The sequence below is a fragment of the Scyliorhinus canicula genome, chromosome 14 (assembly GCF_902713615.1).
Source record: "Scyliorhinus canicula chromosome 14, sScyCan1.1, whole genome shotgun sequence".
Lineage (NCBI taxonomy): Eukaryota > Metazoa > Chordata > Chondrichthyes > Carcharhiniformes > Scyliorhinidae > Scyliorhinus > Scyliorhinus canicula.
This window is the reverse complement of record NC_052159.1, coordinates 22,508,855-22,529,854: the sequence shown is the minus strand read 5'-3', so window position 1 is coordinate 22,529,854 and position 21,000 is coordinate 22,508,855. Positions and strand designations below refer to the sequence as shown.

Sequence of the window (21,000 nt, the reverse complement as noted above, 5' to 3'; positions counted from 1 at the left end):
CCCCACTCGCAACCCCCCCCCACTCGCAACCCCCCCCACTCGCAACCCCCCCCCCCTCGCAACCACCCCCCCCACTCGCAACCCCCACCCCCCCCCCACTCGCAACCCCCCCCCACTCGCAACCCCCCCCCACTCGCAACCCCCCCACTCGCAACCCCCCCACTCGCAAACCCCCCCCCACTCGCAACCCCCCCACTCGCAACCCCCCCCACTCGCAACCCCCCCCCCCACTCGCAACCCCCCCCACTCGCAAACCCCCCCCCCCACTCGCAACCCCCCCCCCCCCTCGCCCCTTGGACACTGAACGGCGTCAACCATCATCAATGGTTGACGCCGTTTTAAAGCTACTCTGTTTTTTGCCGACGTGACCCGTGGCCACGTCGGCGGGACTTCGGCCCATCCGGGCCGGAGATTTGTTGAAATAAAAATATAATGAAATCCCGCCGGCGCCAGCTGTTTTCAGAGGCTGCCGGCGGGATTTGCACAACGCCAGTTTTTGGCCGGTCGGAGATTTAAAAACCCGGCGGGAGCGGGATTAACGCCGCTGCTGGCCGATTCTTCGACCCTGCGTGGGGTCAGAGAATTTCGCCCCTGATCTCTGGAATTCAGTTCCTTTGACCATTTTTTAATCAAGGCTGCAATGAAGTCTGGAGCCGTGTGACCCTGGTGTCACCCAAATTGAACATAATCGGCAGGTTATTTAAGGGCAAGTGCCGCTCGATAGCACTGACAACGACAATTTCCATCATTTTGCTGGCGTTTGAGAGTACACTGATGTAATTGGCTGGATTGGATTTGTCTTATGTTTTGTGGTCAGGACATCCAGGGCAATTTTCCACATCCTGCACCGGAGGGGGCCTTTTGGCTTGGGTAGAGAATTGTAGCTGGGGGTGGGGGTTGCAGCAGAAGAGTGGAAGTGCTAGTGGTAAGGCAAATGCACCACTCCGTACATCAGTGTGCATTTGCCATACAGGTGAATATGATTCAAGTTGATCCCAATGTGAAGTGAATTCACTGATATACTTTAGGATAGCAGGAATGCAATTAGCCACAGACAGCCAGGAGGGGGACAGTTCAGCCAATCTTTCCAGAGCTCATTGTCTGGTAACTCCTGCTGGTTTGTGCATGTACATGTACTTTGATTAGCAGCAGGATGTGGCTCAGCTGCATTAGTTCCAGCAGTCGAAGGCTGTGGCTGTATGGTCTATTCCTGCCCCATCTCAGGTTCTTAACTACTTTAGCTTTGAATAATCTGTCGTCTCTCCTTCCTTCCCTATGTACGGTATGCGTTGTCTGCAAGAAACAATACTTTTCACTGTGTACTAATATATGTGACAATAATAAATCAAATCTAATCAAATCATAATAGACCGCTGCAACCTCCTGTGTGCTTTTGGACACCCTGCCATGCAAAAGAAAGACGTGTTCATTTATATAGCGCCTTCCTCAACATCATGATGTTCCAAAGTGTTATGCAGGCAAATAGGGGCACTTACTTTTAGGCGTGCTCACGTGTAATGCAGGAAACGCCAATTTGCGCACAGCAAGCTCCCACTGGCAGCCATGTACCCACGGCTGAAAGGGCATTGACGCATTGAAAGAGCTCAAGAGAAATGGCCGTGAATGTTTCTGGGGCCCAGGGTCATAGGTGAAGAGGAGAGTTAAATGGAGCATAATTTGTTTCCAATGGATAAAAGATCGTTGAGGTAAGGGGGACGTGAATCAATCTTTAAAAGCACAAGGAGGCAAAGATGATGAAGACGTAGGCAGAACTTTGGACTGTAAATGCTGAATTGAGGCACAGATATATTACAATGAGCGTGTCTCAAATGGGACAAGAATTTGAAAGATTTTTGTTCGCATGCCAGCAGTATATATGTGAAGACTCCAACAGAAGCACAAGGAATGAAGAATTGGATCAATACCAAAGACCTAGTGATGTAAATATAGGCAAGAAAGATCAAACACTCCATGAAATGCAACAGTTCCTGCCTGGGTGGGTGGAATAGTGGATTGTGACCTGCAGAGGGGTACAGGCCAATAGTGGGGAAATGTATATTTGTTTGGCATTGTTCACAGAGAGTCAAAATGTGCATTGTCCCCACACCAGGAGACTTTAATGTAAATCAACAGCATGGTTTAAAGTCCTTTTGTTCTGCTCTCTGAAACTGTGACAGTCGGTGTGTGCTCCTCGTACCAGCAGCTTAATTCAAACTCTTATTTATAAATAGTGTCAAGGAGTTGATGTTTGCCAAATGTATGGCTTGCTGTCATAGTAACCAGCTGGAAGTTAGACGCATTGAGAAAGGTAGAACATGGGCATTTTTCTGCTGCTTTAAAAAATTAGGCTCGTCTCCAACCCTCACTTCCTTTGAAGAGGTCTCTCCTTGATCTCATCTCCTCTCTTTAAGTCTCATGTGGATGCAATTTTTTTCTTTGTAGATATATCTTTCTTCCCTTATGCATTTTCTCCCCCCCCCCCCCCCCCCCCCCCCCCCCCCCCCCCCCCTCCCCCGCCATACTTTCTCTTTTTCTCTATGGGGAAGCAGATGGTGGACGGAGCAAGCGTCCACCAGACAAAACTGAAGAGGAGCCCAAATTGTTTTTACACTCCGCCCTCATTTAAATAGAGTGAGCAAGCCACTGACGTTAAGTGAACATAGGTTTGGTGAAAGAAGATTGATAACAATGTAGTTTTAACAGGTTTTATTTAATGTTTGAGAATACATTCATCTTTTTAAAAAAATAACCTGCACCGATTTGTCATATTGATCCAAACTTCAGCTGCTGCTCGATGGGCACTAAACTTCAATGACACTTGGTGGGAGGGGGGGGATGCTGTCCGCTAGAAGGAAAAGGGTCTAAAAGTATACAAAGGTTTCGAACCAATTTCAATTTGTAATTTTTGATGACATTTGTGTCTGCCATTGCCGAAAACAAGTTGTTCAAATACTTGAGCGAAATGTGTTTTTGGGCTGTAGAACATTCCCTTGTCGTAATGTTGTGGCCCATTTCACACTCTTGTTCACTACTGTCTGTGGAAGTGCACAGGGCAAGGTTGGGAGGCCGTCATAAAAATACCAGCTCGTCGCTTAAATTTATGAGCTGGATAGTTGGTTCTCTTTTGGCAGCGACTCATAAATTGTTGAAAATAAGCATCATCCTCCAAGGTCAGTGGTCCCTTTGTTCTTTTGAGGTCGATTCACGAGTTCCATCCCAGGACAACATGAACGACAAGGAGGTAGCACATCCCGACAGTTGTGGATACAAGCATCATGGGAAAACCCAATCTGAAAGGCAATCAAGGATGGAAAAATAATTAAGGACAGGAAATATGGGAATTTAGTGCACTGTGGCCTCAAGGTGCCTCCCAACACAGACTCGTTATGCACATAAAGTCGTCGTCATCCCAGTGACCATAGGCTGCTTTCCCCTTTGACGGCCAGAGCTGATTGGTGGTGATTTAACCCGTGGATCACCACACCTCAGGCGAGGGGCAAGGTTGAGGGGGGGGGGGGGGGGGGGGGGCGGTGGGAGGCCTTCATGAATAACCTCAGCCGGTACTGGGGTTGAACCTGCACTGCTAGCCTTGCTCTGCATCATAAACCAGCTGTCCACCCAACTGAGCTGAACCGGCCCCCACGTAAAATAGACTTGCCTGAATATCAACCATAATCTGAGAACCTGGGACAGTAAGCTTGGATAAATACCAAGAGTTGCATTAAGACAGAGCTTTGTAGGACCACTGCCGAAATGGAATAATCCCCCATTTTCACCCCCAAATGGTCATCCCGGAGTAGATTTTCAATGGAATGAAAATGAGCATGTTTCTACGATGGGTTCCTTATCCACGATGGCAGTTTACACTCTTCGAGGCCAAGTAGATCATCTACATTTTCTCTTTGTACTCATGTGGTATTACAATTTTTAAAGGTGAATTATAAACATGCTTATGTCGATAGACCAGCAGTCAGAAATGTTGGCTGCATCGCTACTGATAAAATAAATGTTCGATGTTGGTCGGCATAACACTCTTTAGTTATGATGTGGAGATGCTGGCGTTGGACTGGGGTGGGCACAGTAAGAAGTCTTACAACACCAGGTTAAGGTCCAACAGGTTTATTTGGAATCACTAGCTTTCGGAGCACAGCTACTTCCTCAGGTGAACGAGGCACCTGATGAATTATCGAGAAATTTGAAACGAGCAGAACCACATAGGCCAATCAAGAGGTAGTATCACGTGGCAGCAAGATTGTTTTTTTTACAGGCTTTTAGACTTCATGAGGCAGGGAACGTTGAGCTGCACCAGTACTGGACTCGGAAAGAATAAGTTAGCCATGTTAAGAGGCAGCCTTGATTTTAACAAAACGAGGAGACAGACAGAAAGCAGACTGGGTGAATCATCACAGTTTGAGCTGAGGAACAAGCTGAGATACATGAGGGGCAATTTTAACCCACAGAACAAAATGGGTGGGTTTAGATTCGGATGGGATCGTAACATCTTAAAGACCTCAAACTCCACTCTAACCTGATGAGGGATATGGGGAGATTGGGCTGGTGAATATGGACCATAATTAATCTGCTCCCAAGAGGCAGGTTGGCCACCTAAATATTATTTTGAGGCTGTGCAGCACACACTTAACAGCCGAAGTGCAAGGAAATCTGGAGTTCTGCATTTCCTCTCGCTCCCAGTAAATAGTGGGATCAACGGTTCAGAGGAACAATTTGGATCTGCAAACTAAAGTCAAGTTAAATTGGTGTGAGTGAAAAGAGATGTTAATATCATGAGAAGTTGGAGGTTAGTGATGAGACAGTGAACACACAAGGCGTCTTCTATCCCATCTATCCATTGTTTTCAGCCCTATTTCCACAGTCTCTTCCAACCCTGCCTTACCACTAGCACTCCCACTCTTCTGCCGCATCCCCCCCACCCCCCACCAGCTACAATTCTCTACCTAAGCCAAAAGCCTTGCCAAATCCCACCCACTCACCATTATGATAAAACACTAATTTGGCAACAGCTAGAATTCTGTGTGCTGTTCCGGTCACCGCACTACTGGAAGGATGTGATTGCACTAGAGAGGGTGCACCAGAATGTTGCCTAGGCTGGAGCGTTTCAGCTAGAAGAGAGGCTGGTTAGGATGGGGTTGTTTTCCTTCGAGCAGAAAAAGCTGAGGTGTACAAAAGTATGAGGGACATAGATAGAGTAAATAGAAACATTTCCCCTTAGTAAAGGGGTCAATAACTTGGGGGGCCATAGATTTAAGATAAGCAGCAGGAGATTTAGAGGGGATTTGAGAAAAAAACTGTTATCACCCAGCGGGTGACAGGAATCTGAAACTCACAGCCTGAAAGGGTGGTAGAGATGGGAACCCTCACAACATTTAAGAAGTATTTAGATGAGCACTTGAAACACAATAGCATACAAGGCCATGGACCAAGTGCTGGGAAATGGGATTAGGTGAGGTGTTTGATGGCCACCACAGACACGAGGGGCTGAAGGACCTTTTTCTGTGTTGTAATACTCTATGACTCTACGACTATGACTCGAACACCTCCCGGACTCCATTCATACTGCTGAGTGGGTCTAATCCCCGAATTTCAAATACCTTCAGATACTTTAATATTTTAATAGAAGCTTTAGAAATATATTAGTTGTGTAAGAGCATAAGACCATAAGACATAGGAGCAGAACAGGGGCGGCACTGTTGCTTCACAGCACCAGGGACCAGGGTTCGATTCCCGGCTTTGGTCACTGTTTGTGCGGAGTCTGCACGTTCTCCACCTGTCTGCGTCGGTTTCCTCCTGGCGCTCCGGTTTCCTCCCACAGGTCCCGAGACACGTGCTTGTTAGGTGAGTTGGACATTCTGAATTCTCCCTCAGTGTACCCAAACTGGCGCTGGAGTGTGGCGACTTGGGGATTTTCACAGTAACTTCATTGCAGTGTTAATGTAAGCCTATTTGTGACACTAATAAAGATTATTATTAGGCCATTCGGCCCATCGAGCCTGCTCCACCATCCAATCATGGATGATATGTTTCTTATCCCCATTCTCCTGCCTTCTCCCCATAACCCCTGGTCTCCCTATTAATCAAGAACCTATCCATCTCTGTCTTAAAGACACTCAGTGTACAAGGCCCATTTCCAACGTGCCCTGTTCAGTGAAGCACAATAATAAGCTCACCATATTACTCTTTGGTTTATAACTCAAGTCTTTTCATGAATTCAGTTGCAGCCATTCTTGTGTCACAGGTGAGCTAAATATATCCACAACATTATTCATACTGTTTTCTTTGTGCTTAGATTGTCAATGGTACAGAATAGAGTATTTTCTTCCCTCTTTGAAACTATGCTAGATATTTCTAATTCCACCGTAGGGTTCTATCCCCCCCAGCCAGTATCACCTAGGCAACAAGGGCCTGAGCTTCAACTGTATTGTTTACAAAAATGTTCACAGCGAGCATGCTTCGTTTTACTTTTAAATAATCAATTCTAGTAAAAAGAAAAAAATAAGATAGATAAATGGGAGCTATTCAATGCACCAAGAAAAGCACTTTCAAGTAATTTGTTTTTTAATGCAGTAAAAAAAACAAGTTCATCACTGTTCAAAGGACAGTCCCTTTGCGGGATCGCTGAAAGTCTGTGTTGATTCCAGGGTGGAAAAAACTTTCACATTCCAAACAGGGAGATCAATGGCAAACGGTGACAAAGATAAAAAAGGAGGTGTCCTGAGCAGCATGGTCAATTAATCACCCACTCACAAGACGACAATAAGCATCTCCTCGCTGTCTGAATCATTCCCTTGCTCAGTTTTGTGTATCCCACTAGAAGTATTGACAGGATTAGTGCATCAGATAATGGGCAGATGAAAGCAGAAAGGTCGCACAGCTCAAATAGGAAGGGGTTGTGGTTTGGGATTATTTTGTAAGTGACATATTGCCAGGGATAATGCTGCCTATGATCTCCTCTCCACCCAGATCATATGTATCTTCCATCCAAGGGATCAATACATGAACTAAAGGAACTAGGCACAAAGGGGAATTAAAATTATATTGCCCAGGCCACTTCCAACTTTTGAGGTTCCCAGTCATAATTTAAAAAATGAAGATACATGAAGACACGGTCAGGCACCGGAATAAAAAGTGAGACATAGGGCTGGATTCTCCGTTCTGGAGACTAAGTGCTCCCCCAGCGGAGACACTCTGCTGGTCTCCACTGGCGCTAGCAATGGTTCCCAGGTGCGATTCCTTCTCCTTCACCATGCTAATTTATGAATGGAGGCAAGTTTGCTGGATTCCGCCAGAATCCCGGTATCGGGCCGTCCGCACAAAAAGGCACAGCAAAAGCAGCCAAGTTTTTTCTGCTGTGAAAAAGAGGAAGTGAAAGCACTTATCTGCATTTGATGTGGTGAGGAACCGTCAATCGTAGCAAGAGTGTTTATAAACATTGTAGTTAGTATCAAAGCAGGGTACTTGAGCATTCAAGCATGAAGGGAAAGAAAGATTAACAATCCACCAAGCAGCTGTCTCTGAAGGATTAAACTGTCAATTACTGGCGAAAAAAGCCCTTACATTACAGAAGGAGGTCATTCAGCACACCAAGCTTGCACCGACCCTTCAAACGAGCACTCCCCCACCCTATCCCCATAACCCTACATAACCTGTACATCTTTGGACACTAAAGTGCAATTTACCATGGCCAATCCATCAAACCTGCATGTCTTTGAGAGGAAACCGGAGCACCCAGAGGAAACACATGCAGATATGGGAGAATATTTAACCTCACCCAAAGCCGGAATCAAACCTGGGTTCCTGGCACTCTGAGGTAGCAGTGCTAACCACCGTGCCACTGTGACGACTTAGTGCAATGTATTACTGTGTGAATTTAAATGGAAGATTTGTATTTCAAAGAATGTCAAGGGATTTGAAGCTCTTAGAAGTTTGCTTGGCTTTCGAGGAAGCCTCTACACTTGCACCATATGCTGTCTTAAACTCTTTTGCCTGAGGCAGTAGATGTTAAGGAAGGGCTGGTGAAAGTGCAGTGATTTTTTTCACTATTGTCTAGACTGCTATTCTGTTTTCAGGCGGGAGTCTTTGATGGGAGTCTCTGATCGGGGGTTCTGATGGGGTTCTCTGTTGGGATCTCTGATGAGGGTATCTAATCTAAAGTTAGTGGGGGGGGGTGTTGTGGGGGTGCAGGATTAACATTATGGGGGGGATGGTGGCCTTATGATGGACTTTGGGGTGCACCTCGATAATTCTCTGACCACCCCTGAGCCCACCCCGGGGTCCACCACTTCAGGACCTGCTTGGGCAAACTTGCACCAAAACCCGCTGGGAGGATTTCCCACTGTGGGGATCGGTTCATAATGGGGAAGGGAAGACTTGGGATTCCAGCCCCTTAATTGGACGGAAATAGTTGCAAATCAGTGAATTGTATCCTCCGGCCGGGATGTGTAGCTCACTGCTACCGCCGGCAGAGGGCTGGAGCACCGAAGCGGGATTGGCACCCGGTGTCCATACACGCAACATCCGAACACCCAGGGGTGGGACAAAGTTCCAGGGATATGCCAGAGGGTGGGTGAGCGCTACAGTGGGGTTACCTGGAGAGGTGGGCAAAGGGTCCGGGGGAGGCCTCCATTCTCCGTCCAATCAGGGAACCCGCTACTGATGGAGCATGCACCCTATAATTTGAATATCTTTTTTCATTCAACAAATATTTTTCCAGCCTTTTTCTGCACAAATTATTGAGGCGAAACCTGGCTTTCGTGCAATGTCACAGTTGATATTAAGATGGCAAGACCATTCAAATGCTCTTCTCCCATTGGTGAACCTGCTTCAACACGTTAAAAGTGCGTTCAGTCTGAAGCCACTGATGCAGGAAAACTGACAAAAATGCACAATGCATTTGTGAAATTAGGAAACACCCCATTATAAATTAGATTATTGATCAATCGCTGTCCTTCTATAGACCAGGGGCGCTGAGGCAAATAATAATGTCCCCTCCGACCATATATTCCATCTGAGATCCTCCTGCCCTGCATCATTCTGCACACCCTTAACAATGAACTTGGCAAAGATGAAAACAAGAGTCTAATTCAGCAGTGAACACAAAGGAAAATACAAGTCAATAGTTCAGTGACAGTGCATTAATTGGAACAGAGCTCAGACTAAGTGTGTGATCTTCTGGCCTCGTTACACTCGCGCTCAAGCATAACGAGGTCGGTGAATAGCTGGAGAGGCCAAGAATCGGGAGTCAGGTACCAGGTCAGTTTGCGATGCAACTGGCCCACGCCCGTAGGCGAAATCGGGGTCTCGCTGTAGTGTGGCAAGAAACTAATTATCAGCACTTAAACCCCATTTCCATATAATTTACAAGAGCCATCCCTTATCCAATGGCCTCCCATCATTCAGCAGCCTCCCCAACAAGTGGTCATGCTGCCGCCGATTAGTAATCCTTTTAAAAAATGTGAACCTGGCGGCAGGGCTTCTGTGGGGAGCCGAGGAGTGAGTAGCCATCTTTGCTCACATGCAAAGAGCCCGGGGCGAGGGGCTTGCCACTCCAGTGCTCGGCAGGGGATGGGGGATGTTCGGCTGGGGGGGCCCTCCGCAGGGATGGGCCGCCATGGGAGGGCATAGGGAAGCGCTGGGGGGGGCAACTGGGGGGGGGGCATTGCTCGTGGCACCACCAAGCCAAGCCTTGGATCCCAACCTCAATCCGGGGTTCCTGTCCGTCTGTCCCACTGATCATCCATAACCCCCACTGACTGGTGTGTCTTCAGGCTGCACGGCTGAAGGCTATCACTAATGGGGAATTGGCAATTGAACACTTGACATATGTCAAGAGGATTCCAGTGGGTGGGCGGGCCATGTACCACGTGGGAGTCATTGCCTAGTATCCCAATCACACTGATGGCTGGACACTGTGTGGGAGTCAACACCGTTCACGCAACATCCAAACACCCAGGGGGTGGGACAAAGTTCCGGGGATATGCCAGAGGGTGGGTGGGGCCATTGTGGGGGAGGGTTACCTAGAGAGGTGGGCAAAGGGTCCAGGGGGAGGCCTGCATTGCGGAAGAAAGTGACAGAGGCATCATTATGGCTGTGCAAAAAGTTGTTTAATGTGCTGTACAATACCCCATTCCCAATAGTGCTCACTTGTTGATGGCACATGCACAGCCGTGCCCGCCCTGTTCCGTGTGCTGACCCCGAGACATGGCCTCAGCAGAGGAGTGGAACTCGGGAGAGCTGGTGGCCACTTTCGCCGCCCCATGGGACGGGTCCAGGTTGGCACCCGGGCCCCTCCTCCCAGTTGGTGCCCATGGGGTTCATCTTGGGACAGCGGGATAGCTGGTTTGATTCCCACCGGCCCCGGCATCATCTGGCTCTGCCAGCCCTGGCGGTACCCCATGATCTGCACCATCATGTCGCGCCCTCGGCAATGCTCCTCAGTGACTGGGCCATGCTCTGCAGGGCCTCGGAAATGCCCACCCACCCACAAGCTCTGCAACATTGGCCATTCTCATCCGAGACCGGGACATGTCCCGCAGAACCTCATCAAGGTCAGCCTGGTACTGGGTCACATCCCCCAGTGAGGCAGACATACTGCTGGGACCCACAGCCATGGCCATCACCGACTGCGCAATGCCTTGGACACCTTCACTCATGGTGCCGATGTCGTACACCAGGCTCTCTACTGCAGTTGGCAACCTAGCAGTGTTGGTCTCGGTGCCACTCATTGCCAGCACCATCTCCTGCGCCCGTAGACTCTGGGACTCCCATAAGCGGCTTTGGATTTGCTGGAGTGACGCTGCCGTCTCCCTCTGAATGTCCTGGCCACTTCCTATCGTCTCCATCAGCTCCGGGTAACCTACCTCCAGAGGCTCAGCATCAGGCTGGGACCCAGCAGGGTCCAGGGTTCCAGCAGACCTCCAACTGCTGTCTCGCCTGGGACCTCCTGCCTCCACCATTTGTGCATCATCAGCTGTGTGGTGCTCACCAGATTGTGCCCCAGAAGTCTGACCACTAACATGTCCCACCGAGGTGAGTGTATCTGCGCTGGTGGTGGGTGGGGATGCAGCTCTGCCCCGACTATAACAGTGGCATCCTCGGAGCTCTCCTCTGAGGTGTTCTCCTTGGAGTTAGGCGAGGGGGCCCCCCGGGATGTGCCGGAACTGTCGGCTGCTGGACCTGCGGGAGAAGGTCCATGTGGTCAGTGGGAGGGATGGGTCAGTCAGTCAGGCAATCACTACTCATGTTTGAGAGGTCTTCAGGGTGGAGCCTGGTGGTTCCTCACCTCTGCGACGTCCGCCAGCCTCCGCGTTGGTGACCGCCCTGACTTCAACCACCTCCGTCGCCTCCAGGGCCCGCTCCTCAGAGGAGGTGAGGATTCTCAAGTCCCACTGCTAGTCTGGGCCCTCTCCCGATGATTATGGGAGAGCTTTTCCCGAGGGGACAAAGAGGGGGCATCGTTAGCCACTCGCGTGATTCACAGTTGTGGGGAAGGGGGGGGGTGAAGGGAGGGTTGGGGTGGGCAAAGGGTTGAAGGGGTGGGTGGAGGGAGTGCTGAAGGGGGGAGAGGTTGGATAAAGGGTTGGGGATCACCTGGGGGATGCTCCCTTGGGGTTATGGAGGGTGGGGGGGCCTGGGACGATGTTGACTACTCACTCGTGCTGCCTGCTGTAGGTCATTGACCTTCTTCCGACACTAGAGGTCTACTGGTCACATTGCCCGAGCTGACTGCTGCCGCCACCTTCTCCATGACAGCCTTGTGGCTCACCCTCCGGGATCCTCGGGGGAACAGGTCATCCCTCCTGGCCCCCACCGCGTCCAGAAACCTCCCCAGCTCAGCATCCCCGAATCTTGGGGCTGGTCTCCTTGGCGCCATTGTTGTGAGCTGGCTGGGGTTGGCTGAGCAAGAGCAGCTTAAGTGCTGCTCGACCTTTTTAGCGGTGTACTGGTGAATCAGCTGGTGAGGGAGGGGCTGGTTTAGCACAGTAGGCTAAATCGCTGGCTTGTAATGCTGAACAACGCCAGCAGCGCGGTTCAATTCCCGTACCAGCCTCCCCGAACAGGCACCGGAATGTGGGGCGTCTAGGGGCTTTTCACAGTAACTTCACTTGAAGCTTACTTGTGACAATAAGCGATTATTATTATTATATAATAATCCCGTGAGGCATCATTAAGTGGACCAATTAACGTTGAATTGCGTTGCCGGTTCCGCTGGGCCCAGCGCCGGGACACCCGCGGTAAATCCCGCTTGCTACAACAGTTGGAAATTTATCGGAAAGATTGAAAGGCTGTCCACCTGAAATTTCATGGCGGACTATTTTCTTCTTTTTTTTTTCTTTTTTAAAAATAAATTTAGAGCACCCAATTAATTTTTTCCAATTAAGGGGCAATTTAGCGTGGCCAATCCTTCTACCCTGCACAACGTTTGGGTTGTGGGGACAAAACCTACACAAACACGGGGAGAATGTGCAAACTCCACACAGACAGTGGCCCGGGGCCGGGATCGAACCTGGGATCTCGGCGCCGTGAGGCTGCAGGGCTAACCCACTGCGCCACCGTGCTGCCCTACAAGGCAGAATATTGATGGTGGCCACACCTTGATGCACAATGAAGGGCGTGAAGGGAAATGCGAAGTCAATCAATACTGGAAAAACAGGGTGCTTAGATCTACGGAGGCATTGATATTCATAGGCCTACAAGAGGCAGTAAGTTAGAGGGTCATTCTCCTTTAATGGTGTCAATCTGTTGAATTCATGGAAGAATTCCTACAGTGCAGAAGGAGGCCTGTCGGTCCATCAGGTCTGCACTGACCCTCATCCACAATTAATCAATCATTCGTACTGGGCAGTTCAATCAGTGAGCACAGAATCTTTTCTTTAGGTAGCCCTGAGGTGGTTAGCCTTAGTTTGAGAGAAGGGTGGTTAATAGAAGCTGATGTTGAAATTCCTGGGGGGGGGGGGGGGGGGGGGGGGGGGTAGGGGTAGAGTTTCCCAGTCTCCTTTTGCATCTCTAGGCTTATCGTAAGGGTTAGAGTTACGGTACCATTGGAATTTTATTTGTCTCTCAACAGGAGTGTGCAAACCCGCAGCTTTCTTTCTTGTTTGGGACATTGCCACAGTTCTCCAACATAAGATTTGCTGCAGCACCATCAAGCAGGCACAGGAATCATCAGGAGGTGATTTGTTGAAGGTCATGCAATGATCGGTGGAGAGCCACAAAGCTTGATGAGTCACACAACACTGTTCCAGACAGTGCCACCCACAGATACAAGTGCTAGAATGTTTGACCATGAACCCTGTTTAATATGCAATGGTTGACTTACGTCTGGTTATTTATTTAGAGAGGTCAGGTCGAATACATTTCAATGGGTAAAGAAGTTTTAATTCTCAGCAGCTTTGAAATAGAATCAATCATCGAGCTGTATTTGGTTACTTAGTTCAGAAAGCGCTTTAAACGATAACCAAAGTCCTCCATCCTTCCTAATAGCGGTATCAATAACTGATGGGGAGCAAGAAACAAAATCATTATTTTGGTGAGGGAGCCTAGAAGAGAAAGCTTGGCCCATTGAATCAGATATTGAACAACCTGCAAACTGCGTGTCATATTTTGCAGGGGGAGTTATGCTGATGAGTAATCAGGGGGAGGTCGTGGTAATGTGGTAATGCTTTTGGATTAGTAATCCAGAAGCCCAGGCTGCCCGGGGGATATGAGATAACAGCATGATCTAACGGCCGTGCTGCAGCCGGTAAATATCGTGAGAGGCCTCTTGCGAGATTTACCCAGCTCGTTACGCCTAGGGAGATCGTATAGTGAGTAGTTATGTCTATGCCAGATCTACCCAGCGTCCGGGATCGGTCCCCCTCACCTCGCCGACCTCAGCCAGGCGCAGTTTAACATTGTTCTCCACCAACGTGGACCAGGCAGAACGGCACTTGGGCGGGAGGGGGTGTCTCTCGGGCATTCAAAGGCCCCCGGGTGATCGGCCTCTAGCAGGGATGTACCTGGCACTTCTAATGGCACTCCGGCACATTGGCACTGCCTGCCTGGAACCATGGCAGTGCCCCTTCCAGCACTGTCAGCACCGGCATGAAGGTGCTCAGGTGGCATCTTACCCATGCCAGAGACCGGTCCCGGGGGTGCCATGCCCTTCTGAAATCGGGTGAGGGGGGGCTTGAGGTCCCCTTAATCGGTACGTTTGGTGTTCGGGGTCACGTTGGGGGGGTCGCCAGATCGGGCGCCATTTTAAAATGGTGCCCCAATCTCTTCCTGCACTGGAGAACTGAACACCCCAGTGCACGGATTGAAGGTAAATGCAGCCTCGGTAGTGCCTTCCTCGCCAAGGCCCAAAACATGAACAGAGTCCCATTTAATAGCAGGATTATTCTCGGCGCTGCAAGTGCCGGGAAACATCCTGCTAAACACACCCACAACAGTACTCATTTTCTTTCCGCTAAATCGTGCCCAACATCTCACCATGGCATCTGGTGGAATTCAAGTCAGAAAATTGAAATATAAAGCTCGTCTCAGTAATGGGAAGGAAATCTGCCAGCCTTACCCAGTCTGGCCCACATGTGACTCCGGACCCACAGCAATGCGGTTGACTCTTAAAACGTTCCCTGAAATGGCCGCGCAAGGCACTCAGTTGAAGGACAATTAGGGGGATGGGCAACAAAAGCAGGCTGTGCCAACGATACCCCCAAAACCGCCCCCCCTAGAAAAAAAAAAATTGGTCTCACATTTCAGGTGGGCACCTGTTCAAACGCGAGAATAACTGACGATGACTCACGTTTCAGATGCCTGACGAACAAAGCTTCACATCAACCTCCAGCATGGCAACGTTAGTTACCTTGGGCCAGAATTGCCACTTATAGTCCTTGGTTACATTATAGGGAGAGTTTGCTTAAACGTGCAGTATACAAAATGGAGATGGGGGGGGGGGGGGGGGGGAATTCTCCGACCGTTGGCTGATGGCAGGATTCTCTGGTCCAGCTGGCAGCGCACCCCCGCCTGGGAATTTCCCAACAGCACGGAGCAGTTTCAATGGAAAATCCCATTGACAAGCGGAGGGAGTAAAGAACCCTGCAGCCAGCAAATGGCACAGCCAAATTCTCCGTCCTCGCCCGCAGCAGTAGAGAAGGGGGGATTTGTGGTCTCTTTGGGGGTGTTTGAACATGTTAAAAAATTTCAGTAGGGCAGCTACGGAGAAACTGGGTTAAAGGATCAAGAATGAGGGATCAACCTTGAAATCAGATTTAGGCTCTCTGTGAAACCAGAAGCACTTTTTCCACACAAAATAATCCAGAATTCTTTCCTCCAGAAGGTCGTGGATGCTGGGAAAATTGAAGCCTTTAAGGCCGAGATTGCTAATTTTGTGCTTATTAAGGCTATTGAGAGATATGGAACGAAGGCAATAAATAAAAGTTCAGTTACGGATCAGCTATAATCTAACTGACTGGCAGATCAAACTCAAGGACAGAATGGTCTACCCCTGTTCCTATGTAAGAGATCACCTGGGACAGTGAAAAGTAAAGGAATGGGAGAATTGCGTAAAAATAAATAAAAGCAAATTACTGCGGGTGCTGGAATCTGAAACCAAAGAGAAAACGCTGGAAAATCGCAGCAGGTCTGGCAGCATCTGTAAGAAGAGAAAAGAGCTAACGTTTCGAGTCCAGATGACCCTTTGTCAAAGCTCGAGAATTGCGCCTCGGTGATGGAGCACACTCAAACCGCCATCCATGCACTGAAATGATTGGAAAAGCGGACAGGGGTCATTACGCTCCTTCTAATCTGCAACGTTTTACATTCCTGCACAGTGAGAAAGATTTGGCCTCAATGCCAAGATGTCATGCTCCAACATCACCAATGCCGACAGGAGTCTGTGTTTTCAAAAGTCTTCTTTTCTGGATCTGTCTCCGAATAATACATCAATAACTAAATCCCCAGCAGCTGTTTCATTTACAGCTTTTAAAATTAGGAACAGCAACCGGAACCTGATTATAAAGATATTGAGAATATAATTGGTCTCCAATAACAGTTATGTCCTGAAATGTAAAAACCATTATCTTTCACGTTACTGGAAAGAAAATTCTTCCCCAGCAGGAACATCAGTGAAACAATCATGTCAGAAAAAAAATCAATTTTTTGCGGCACTATCGCAGGTGACGATCCGGGCCATTAAAATATTCATATTTCTTTACAATAAATCTTTTTAAATTAAATCTGGCCAAATTTATTTTGGCTTTAATTATGGGAGGATAGATTTTCCGGGGCTTCATCAACAGGACCGAACTTGAGGCAATGTCGGCGGTGACGATCATTGTGACAAGTAGAAAAGGTAGGTCCAAAGGACCAAGTTTTCTGTTTCCGCCCAACTGTTTTCTACTTGACCCACCTCCTCCTCCCCGACCCCTATAAAGGTCATGAATTACCTATGAAAGTATTTTGCTGCTTGTTGAGAGCTTTTGTAAATGGATTTTCAGAGAATGAGAGAAATGCATTTGACCTAGTCTACGTGGACTTCGGCTAGGCTTTGGATAAGGTCCCACAGGGGAGGCTGACAGCGAAGGTAAGAGCCCATGGGATCCCAGGAAATTTGGCAAATTGGATCCAACATTGGCCAAGTGGGTGATGATCGAGGTGTGTTTTCTGAATGGGGGCTTGTGTTCAGTGGGATGGTCCTGCAGGAATCAAGGTAGAAGGTTTGATCAGTAAGTTCGCGGATGACACAAAAATTGGTGGGGTGGTAGTGAGGAGGGTGGCCTTAGGTTACGGGAGAATATAGACAGCCTGGTCAGAAGGGCTGATCAGTGGCAAATGGAATTCAATCTGGATAAATGTGAGGCTTAGATCTTGGGTGGGACAAACAAGGCGAGGGAATACGAAAATCAGCAGGACCCTAAGAGGCACCGAGGATCAAAGGGACCTTCGCGTGCATGTACACCAGTCCCTTAAGATAGAAGAGCAGATGGATATAGTCGTTAAGAAAGTATACTTCCCTTTATTGGCCGAGGCACAGAATTTAAGAAAAGCAAGGTTATGCTGGAACTGTATAAAACGTTGGTTAGGCCACAGTATTGTGTGCAGTTCTGGAATCCACATTATAGAAAGGATGTGATAGCAGTAGAGAGGGTACACAGGAAAGGGATCAAGAATAATTTTTGGATATGAAGACATTCTGGTCCATGAGACCCCAAAACCCTTGACTGGAAGCAATACAGAGAGAAAGCAAGATAACTGGAGAGGAGAGTTGCTGAATAAGCCAAAATGAACAGCTGGATTCCTGAGCAGTGGAAAAGCTTTTAGACTACTGCTGTTGTTTCGTTCACTTCCAAATGCTTCAATGCCATTTGATGGTAACACCAACTTTAACACAACTGGCTGGAGCTGAGATTTCGGGAGGTTCCAGAAATAACTGTACCATATAGGGAAGATTGCATAGGGGCAAAGGAAAGGGTGTGGAATTCTGCTTTGAACAACTCTGTGACTGAAACTGCGACCATAAGGAGGAGATGGCTGCTTACGAACTTCATGCGATAGTCTGTGTTGCATCTGCTATTCCATGTGTGAATTATAGTTCAGACAAACTGTGAATCGCAAGTAAATGTCCGTTTAATCGACATTAGTTACGATTTGTGTTAAAGTAAAAGTTTTTAAAAGTACGGGCAGCACGGTAGCACAGTGGTTAGCACTGTTACTTCACAGCTTCAGGATCAATTCCCAGCTTGGGTGACTGTCTGTGCGGAGTCTGCACGTTCTCCCCCTTGCCTGCGTGGGTTTCCTCCGGATGCTCCACAGTCCAAAGATGTACAGGTTAGGTGGATTGGCCATTCTAAATTTCCCTTAGTGAACAAAAAGGACCAGGTGGGATAATGGGCTATGGGTGGAGATGTGGGCTTCAGTAGGGTGCTCTTTACAAGGGCCAGTGCAGACTCGATGGGCTAAATGGCCTCCTTCTGCACTGTAAATTCTATGAAATCTATGAAAAAGTGAAATATCCTCATGGGGGTGGGACAATTAAGTAAATTTAGTCCTTTTGTTTTCCGGATCCCCATGGAGGAGAATTGGTCAATGGCACTGCCACTGGATCCAATATCCACTCACTCCTCCACTGACACACTGTGAATGTAGTATATACGACCTGTTGGATGTATCAGCAACAAACCTAAAGGGTTATTCCAACAGCATCTCTCTCTTCTGCAAACTCTGCCCCCATGATGCACAACGATGTGAGAACATCATGGCTCAAGTTCATATAGACTTATTTTGCCATTCTTTCATCATTGCTGGATCAGAATTGTGGAAATCTCTACCTAATGAAATTGTGGGAGCCCCTTACAGCATGAGGGTGGCTGCGCTTTCTGGAGATGGATGATTATAGCCTTCCCAGAGAACTAAAAACACTAGGCAGAAGTTTAGCTCTTGCAAGTGTTGCCCACATTACAAGAGACCCAGGCTACCACTCAGGGGACCTGGGGTTCGAATCCCAACACAGCAGATGATGAAATTTGAATTTAATAAAAATCTGAGATGAAAAAGTCCAAAGATGACCATGAAACCATTGCCAGATTGTTGTAAAACCCATCTGATTCACCAATGCGCTTACCTGGTCTGGCCTAAATGTGAATCCAGACCTACAGCAATGTGATTGATTCTTAAATACCTTCTAAAAAAAGGGCCATTAGGGATAGGCAATAAATAGTGGCCTAGCCAGCAATGGCAACATCCCAAGAACGAATAAAGAAAAAAAATGAATCTTAATAACTGCTGAACTAATGGCTCATCAATGGACTGTTGAACAATCCAGTGCTCATCAGCTTTGCCAGACTCAGCTCAGAGGAACTTTATATAATTGCCTGTGGGCCATTAATAGCATTCTAACCAGCTCCGTAGTTCATATCCTCTCAATGAAATAACATTACAAATGCAAATAAGACTGGATACTTGAAGTACAACTGAGGTCATGAAAGTTTCTGCAAAAATGTTGCGTTATCGCAAGTTCCTTCTTTAAGAGTGGCCTCACTTTGTCCTAACTAACCTCAGAGGCACAAAACGGAATGCACCATTGTTTAAATTTGAACACCTCACAAAAACGCTCTGTGAATGATATTACTATTGCGATGGCCAATTAATGCTGATTCATAGCTGGCAGATTCTCGGATAAGCTTGCCTAATTTAGTTTAACCTGGAACATTCATATCTAGCAGAAGAAGGGCAATCCTCATCTCATTGCTCTCGGTATTTTCAGGTCCGAGAGGTGAAAAAAGACAGTATGCTGCGTCTGATAAAGCAGCATTTGAAGAAGGGAAAGAAAACCTAATTAAACAACAGTTTGAGATTATCATTCGACACACAGCTTGGAATTTGGGGGTCAAAACTGCCCATCAAGAAGGAAAGATGATAAAAGCTGCTGAATCCCACTTTAAATTAATAAAGAAAAGTCTCTTGAATAACAAGAATGGTGATATGTTTCATGAAACAACAACACTTATATTTGTATAGCACCTTCAATGTGATGAAATATCCCAACGTGTTTCACAGAAGCATTGTCAAACAAAGTGGGGAGTCAGAGAAATCCCCGGCCTGCCCACCTCAGGAGACAGAGCCTACAAAGGCGGGGTCCTCATTGCCTTTGGAGGGGTGTGTGGGCTGGAGTCGGGCCTGGTGCAGGGGTGGGCAATTTAAAGGGCTATGTCTATCCCACAATCAACACCACTAAAAACAGATTATCTGATCATTTTCACATTGTTATTTGTGGGAGCTTGCTGTGCATAGGTTTGCTGCCACTTTTTCAACAGTAACTACATTTCACAAGTATTTAATTGGCTTTGGGACAACTTGAGGCCATTAAAGGTGCTACACAAATGCAAGAACGTCATTTTGTACAGAAATAAGGAACTTGAAATTGTTTTTTAATATCTTCAGTGCACCATAAAAACATTTCACGTTGAAGGCATTTTGTGGAATATGATAAGCAACTTGATCATCTGTTTTTTTTTAAGGTATTGGCCAAGTGGTAAGCATTGGTCAGGAAACTGGAACAACTTCCTTGTCTGTCATCAAATAATCCCGAAAGATGTGCTTGTTATGTGAATTGGACATTTTTTTTTAAATTTCGAGTTCCCAATTCATTTTTTCAAATTAAGGGGCAATTTAGCGTGTTCAATCCACCTACCCTGCACATCTTTGGGTTGTGGGGGTGAAATTGGTGTGTACCTTAACTCCACCCACCCTGCTTTGCCTCCCAATTCTTGTCGAGCAAAAATCTATTGATCTCTGACTTGAAATGGTTAATTGAACTCGCATCTACTGTTTAATACCCACGCAAACACGGGGAGAATGTGCAAACTCCACACGGACACTGACCCAGACCCGGGATCGAACCTGGGACCTCGGCGCCGTGAGATTGCAGTGCTAACCACTGCGCCACCGTGCCGCCCATGAATTAGGCCTTCTGAATGCTCCCTCTGTGTAACCGAACAGGCGCTGGTGTGTGGCGACTAGGGGTTTTTCCACAGTAACTTCATTGCAGTGTTAATGTAAGCCTACTTGTGACAATAATAAAAATTATATATATATTATTATTATTGCTACCAAAGTTTTTGCATCCACCTGAGAGGGCAGACAGGGTCTGAAAGATAATAACAAAGACACTGCTCACCATCTTCAGTCATACAAAGCCCCCACATCTGGAATAGTCGATACAGTTCTGATCGCCACACCATGGAATGTGTGCAGTGCAAAGTCACCAGAATATTACACAGAGATTGCCTACACCAGGTTTATATTCCCTGACATATTGAAGGTTAACAGGTAATTTGATTGAAGATTTTAGACTGTTGAATCACAGCGGCATCGTGTAAATAGAGGTACACAAATTTTGGTAGTAGTGAAGTCCAGGAGGAGGGGATACATTCCTAAAGCAGAGCCAGGTCATTCAGAAGAGCGGTTACAAAACACTTCTTCACGCAAAGGGTGGCAGGAGGATGAACT

The 21,000-nt window shown here is 47.6% G+C and overlaps 1 protein-coding gene across 1 annotated transcript in view; it reads right to left on the bottom strand.

Moving 5' to 3' along the window:
• Positions 1 to 2,723: 2,723 nt before the first annotated feature.
• The window catches only part of oca2 (oculocutaneous albinism II), a 559,961-nt gene continuing 541,684 nt past the window's right edge, over positions 2,724 to 21,000 (bottom strand). Inside the window, exon 24 of the mRNA XM_038818856.1 lies at positions 2,724 to 3,290. Within this exon, the coding sequence (XP_038674784.1) occupies positions 3,203 to 3,290 (88 nt within the window). The 3' untranslated portion in view covers positions 2,724 to 3,202. The remainder of the gene's footprint in view (positions 3,291 to 21,000) is intronic.